At 52.6% G+C, this 6,156-nt stretch overlaps 1 protein-coding gene across 1 annotated transcript; it reads left to right on the top strand.

Moving 5' to 3' along the window:
• Positions 1–1,241: 1,241 nt before the first annotated feature.
• MROH2A (maestro heat like repeat family member 2A) lies at positions 1,242–3,419 on the top strand. The gene is given in 5 exon segments (XM_060105915.1): positions 1,242–1,340; positions 1,613–1,738; positions 2,359–2,461; positions 2,725–2,790; positions 3,298–3,419. Coding segments are annotated over 5 exon segments (516 nt in total).
• The last annotated feature ends 2,737 nt before the right edge of the window (positions 3,420–6,156 follow it).

Raw genomic sequence — 6,156 nt, 5'->3', positions numbered from 1 at the left:
GATAGTGTCAGAACCCAGAGGTTAAGGGCTCAGTCCCATAAGACGACCCCACCCCCACCCCAATCGTAAGTTTGGCCAACTGGCTATAGTTTGGAGGTTCCCGTGACCTCCTCCTTGGGTTCAATTAATTTATGAGAGTGGCTCACAGAACTCAGAGAAACATTTTACCTACTAGATACTAGTTTATTTTAACAGGATATAACTCAGGACTAACCAGATGGAAGAGACACATAGGGCGAGGGTTTGGGAAAGGGCGCGAAGTTTCCAGGGCCTCTCTGGGCACGCCACTCCTGCCAAATCTCTATTTGTTCACCAGTCTAGAATCTCTCTGAACCTTGTCCTTTGGGGTTTTTATGGAGGCTTCGTTATCTAGGCCTGGTTGATGAAATCACTGGCCATTGGGGATTGATTCCACTTCCAGCCCCTTTCTTCTCCCCGGAGGTCAAGTGGGTGGGAATGAAAGTTCCAATCATCTAATCAGATGATTGGTTCTCCTGCCAACCAGTCCCCATCCTTAGGATTGGACCAAAGATCATCTCAATATAACAAAAGACACCTTTGTCACTCTCATCACTTAGGAAATTCCAAAGATTTTAGGGGCTCTGTGCCAGAAACTGGATGAAGACCAAATATAAATTTCTTATTATAAATCATAATCTCACACTGTTTGGGAGGAGGACCAGTAGGAGGGAGAACGTGGTGAATTTGTGTGCTCTGGCAGGGCCGGGTCCCTCCCAGCCTCCACTGCCCCGTCCAGGACCTTCCCACCCGCCATACTCGTTCCCCAGATTTCCACTCAGAGCAAAGTCAACATCTACAACGTCCTGCAGGAGGTCCTCCAGCAGGAGGGGGAGCTGGAGGAGTGCTGTGTCCAGAGGCTGGTCACCATCGCCTCCACGGAGATGAGGGAGATGCTGCAGGTAGTAGAGCCCTGCCGCCCACCGACCCAGGGGCTGGGCCTTGGTAGGTGTGGCCTGGGATGCCCGAGGCCCTTGTCCGGTTACCTCCTGGGGCAGGAGCACGCTGAGCAAGCCCAAGGGAGCCCAGCAGGGCTGGAGCAGGTGGTGACGCCACACATCCCTCTCCCGTCCCCTGGAGGTGGAGGGCTACGTGAGGGCAGAGGTGGCCAGCGACACCCTGGTGGCCCTGTCCCGAAACCACTTCAGCTTGGTCACGTATGAGCTGCAGCACTGCCTCAGACCCCTCCACCTCGCCGAAGAATTTGTCATCATCACCCTGGCATGAGGAAGCTCACTCCCATCCTGGCAATCGCAGCCAGGCCCCTGACCCCTAGTCTGCTGGAGGGGCAGGTCCCCGGTGGGGCTGCTGAGGGCACCAAGGTGCTGGCTAATGGCTGAGGGGGCGAGTGTGGCTGCACCTGCTCCCAAGGGGTTTCAGTAACTATCCACACAGGCGTGACATGGGCTGGTGGGCTTGGGTCCCAGGCATCCTCCCAGGGCCCACCAGCCTGCCCTTCTTTGGCTCCCTGAGGCTTTTGGGTGTCGCCCTCAAGTTTACTGATGGAATGCCAGTCCTGGCAGCCCCACCCCTTTTGGGAACCCCCTGTGTCTGCCTGACACCTCCCCTGCTGTCCTGTCCTGTGTCCCTCTAGGCCTGTGTGGCTACCATGTTTCAGTGTGTGCACTTCTGGGGCTGGAAGGCCCTGGAGAGCTCCTCGGACCAAAGTGATGCTATTGCCCTCAAGGACATGACCAGTTTCCAGATAACCCTGTGCTCTGTCTCGCTGAGGAAGCTGAGGGGGATGGCCCCATGGGAGGTGGCCCCCGGGGGCTTGGGGCTTCATCCTGTGACCTTGCGCTCACCTTCTGGACGTGAGGTGTTGAGACCAGCTCTGTCCAGCAGAAAGAGAATGCAAACCACGTACCCATTTTTAAGATTTCTGTTGAAAAATGTGAAAAGAGGTGAAACCAAATTTAATAGTAGATTTTATTTAACCCAGTAGATCCAAATCATCATCATTTCAATATGCAATCAATATAAAATTATAAATGTCATAGTTTACCTTTTTGGGGTAGTGTCTTCAATATATAGGAGGCACTTTACACTTAATTCAGACTAGCCACATTTCAGGTGCTCAAGGACCGTGTGTGGTCAGTGGCTACCATATTGGACAGTGCAGGTTGTGGGCAAATGTAATCTCTCTGGGTCAGAGAAGAATAACTGAAGACTGAAGGTCCTTAAGTTGCTCAGCTACTAATGTGCTGTGTGACTTTGATATGTGCACTTGCCCTCTCTGGGCAGACGCTTCAGCCTCAGACAGATGGGACTTCTCTTTGTGAGCAGCTGGTCTCCAGGATCTCATCCTCCACGGCTCTGGGTGCCACTTGTTTTTTGCAGACTCAGAAAAAGCCTGCTGTTCTCTACAGCTTCTTGCTAGAAACAATGACCTATGTTAAAAGTAACTTGTCAAGGATCAGAATCGCTGCATGTAACCTGGCAGGTGAGCAGGCAAGTGTTTCCTGATGCAGGAGGGAACTTGAAGGCCATCAGGTCAGACCCAGACCTGGAGCAGGGGGACAGGTGTTGGGACCTGGGTTCAGGTGGAAGTCCCTGTCTGTGTGTCCCAAGGAGCTTCCTACATGCCCTATTCTCAACTAAGCATCCTCAGCTAAACCCTCAACAGGGACCCTCATAAGGTGAAACCACATCTCTCACTGACTCAATATCCATGTGATGAATATTTCCTGGCTATCATCATTTCAGGAATCATTATGAAGCAGATGTCTGCACGTTACCTGAAAAAGCTGGACTTTCCTACATTACGGAATTGTAAGTAATGGAGACTCAAGTATGAGTCAAAAATGAGTCCACTAAGCTCATTTGGGAGCTTAGGGAAACCGCCTGAAGGGAGAGGCAGCTGAACCTGGTTGTCTTTGGGGGTAGGGGTGTAGCCAGGGCACAGAGGGGTGGATGAACGGAACGTGCAGTGGGCTTTCCAGCAAGACAGCTCTGATGGCTCCCTGTGCTTTCTGCCCCCTCCCTGCCACACACATTGATGAAATAACTCGCCCTGATTCCTTTGGCTGATCCACACAGCAGTTGGGTCCTGTGGGTGGTCTTTCTGTCCCTGTTGAAGTAACGGAAGCCCCCAGAGATGGGAGATGTGTGTGGAGACATGGCTGCACCTGCCACCAAGTCCACAGCCCCTGGGAGCCCCTCGCCCCGCAGTCAGCTCCCCAGGCAGGGCTTTCATCAGCACACACTGCCCAGGGCAGGCGGAGGGCGCCGGCCTGGCCTCGAGGGTCCCCATCCTCTCCTGATTAAGCTCGCTCTCAGCTCTCCAGGAGCTACAGCTGGACTCGGATCCTGGGGTCCGGAAGGCATCCCTGGAGACTCTCAAAGTCTTGGATACCTGTAGTCATCACTGGCTTTTGGTTTCACCCTAAGGAATTGCCTAGGTGGTCTGAATACAGAATGTACCTGCCTCTCCCCAGCGTGCCAACCCCACCACAGCGATGCAAACCACTTTTAATTTAGCTTGTAAGAAAAGCATTGTTCTTAAATAATCAGTGTCCCTTTCTTTCCTCCCATTGAAATAAACCTCCCTTGCCATTTGGAAAGCAGATTCCTGACTGTAAGGTGATGTCGCCCCAGAGCCAGGACAGTGGAGCAAAGGGGAACTTCATTCCCGCTTCCCCCGAGTGTGTGCACGTCCGGCAGCTCCTCTCAGCCCAGAGGATCTGGAGCCCCCTTTGTGTCTTCACTGCATTTCACTTCCACAGTTCCAGCCATGAGGATGGTGTGTCCATTGCCAGGCACTGTGCTGGGGTAACCAGAGGAGCCCAGCTGCTGTCTGGATTCTGCTTCCAGGGACCCCGCTCTTAAAGGGACAGGAGGCATCTACCAGTGACCATGATACGCATCAGGGTGAGGGAGGGTGGCCGCCAGTGGGGGTAGTGGTGGTGCCGGTGCAGTGCACAGGGAGTGTTCACAGCCAGGAGATAATCCGGGGGGTTTCAGAGAGGAAGTGACACCACACTGTCTACCCTCACCCTTTCCACATCAGGGCCTGCTGGACCAGGATGGGGAGGGACCCAGCAAGGCCTGGAGCAGGGCCCAACAGAGGGTCAGAAAGGAGGAATTATCTCCAAGCCCAAGAAACAAGCAGGGGGAGTGAGGGGGGAGAGCAGGGAAACTCTTCCGACACTCAGGCCATCTGCAGAACAGTCTCTGGTTGTCCCCAGAGCAGGTGAAGGTGGGATTTCCAAACCATTCTCACTGCAACTGCCCAAGGCAGTCACCACCCTGGGCACCGTGGGCGGGAGTGCTGCTGAGCAGTCCCGGAAATCAACCTGCACCAGAGGCTTCCCGGAAGCGTGCTCTCACACTGTTTGGTGGCTCCCGTGGAATAGACGGTGAAGTTATTTCCTGCCGAGCGATGAAGATCGTTGCTGCCGGAAGACTTGAGTCCCACTGACACAGTTGAAAGGGATGTGCCCTTCAGTACAGGTCCTGGGGGAAGCCGTACAATTGTAAAATCAGGTCTCTGATCAATTCCCTTAATGCCCCTGTGAAACATTTCCAGATGGTTTACAGACCCAAACTCAGAAAGCAAAAATTTAAGACAACATAGTATTGTCTTAAACCTACCCTAGGTTTTCCTTTAAAAGTAATAGAAGCCAGCAAAAATAAAGCATCAACTTTTCTATGTTAAAATATATCTTCTGTACGATAAAGTATCATAAAGTTAGATAAGTCGCAGATGGAAGAAGTTACTTGCAATTTATATAAAACTAGATTGATTCATATAATTGGAGTGGCATACAGAATATGCCCAAATCAGTAATACAGCAAATTAAAAAGCAGTGTCATGAGAGAGTGCTTGAAAAGCCAGTCCCCCCAGGAAGGCATGCAAACTGCAATGCTGTGCATTTCACACCCACAAGAGTGGCGCTGACTAGTGGCAGCAGTGTGGGGAAATGGGACCTTTTATTATTGCTGGATGGAGTGCAAATGGGATTAGGCATTTGGGAGAGGACTTTGGCAATAATTATGGAAGTTGAAGACATGACCAAGCCACCTCTGGGTGGGGCTGCCGGTAGATCTGCACATGTGCACAAGGATGGTGGCTGAAGAGTATTCTTAGCAGCAAACACCCAGTGGGACAGTGGGACACACCAGCTACCTAAGGAACTCTACAATGTAGACCCACGTTCATCAATCAGCTCCTGTCAAATGCAAACACCTCTTGGTGAGGCAAAGTTGCACAGTGCCTACAGCCCCGAGGTATTTATGTGAAAGTTAAAAACACATACCATTCTGTATAGTTAATGGGGTCCTTTATTGGCAGATCCTATAAATTGGCTGAGAGGATCTAGCCAACTTCCTCTAGGCCCTTCTGCCACACCTTCCTCCACTAGACGATAGAGCATCACAAACTCAGTTTTCCAGACTCTGGCAGCTAGGCCTGGCCAGTGAGACTTCGCACGACTGCTAGGTATGCAGGGCGGGGGAGGGAGGCCAGGCACAAGCAGTTTGGGGCAAGGATGATAGTTTTCCTGACGAAGGAGAAACGGGGGCTGTGCTCTTAGGAAGCCGCAGGCACGCGGGAAAGGTGTAGAATTGCAGGGCCACACCCATCCGATCCGAGCCTGAGCCAGCAGTCTCCTGCCAGCCTGTACGGAGGGAAAATGAACCTCCTGAAAGGTGTAAGGCTCTTGGCCAGGCTCTCAGCGCCAGGCAGTGCAGGCCCTGCCAGTTCACAGGGCTCTGGGCTGAACGTGTCCCCCCAGGTTCACAAGTGGAAGCCCTAACCCCCAGTGTGATGGTAGCTGAGACAGGGCCTTTGGGAGGTAATTGGGTTTGGATGAGGTCACGAGGGTGGGGCCCCCATGACGGGATCAGTGCCCTCCTAAGAGACATCAGAGCTCCTCCTCTCTCCACATGACACGGCAAGAAGGTGGCTGTCTGTGGGCCAGGAAGTGGGTCCTCCCAGAGCCCGACCGTGCTGGCTCCCTGATCTCAGTCTTCCAGCCTCCAGAAACAAACTTCTGTTGTTTAAGTACCCAGTCTTTGATATTTTGTTATGGCAGCCAGAGCTGAGTAAAACACGCAGGTAATGTCCTAGTGAAACAAGGTGTGGGTGGAAAGGGTACATCAATACAGGGAGAATGGTCACCTAGGGATGGAGGGTGG

The sequence above is a fragment of the Mesoplodon densirostris genome, chromosome 8, assembly GCF_025265405.1.
Source record: "Mesoplodon densirostris isolate mMesDen1 chromosome 8, mMesDen1 primary haplotype, whole genome shotgun sequence".
NCBI classification, from domain to species: Eukaryota; Metazoa; Chordata; class Mammalia; order Artiodactyla; family Ziphiidae; genus Mesoplodon; species Mesoplodon densirostris.
Note: the sequence above shows the minus strand (reverse complement) of the source record. Positions and strands in the feature narration are given on the sequence as shown.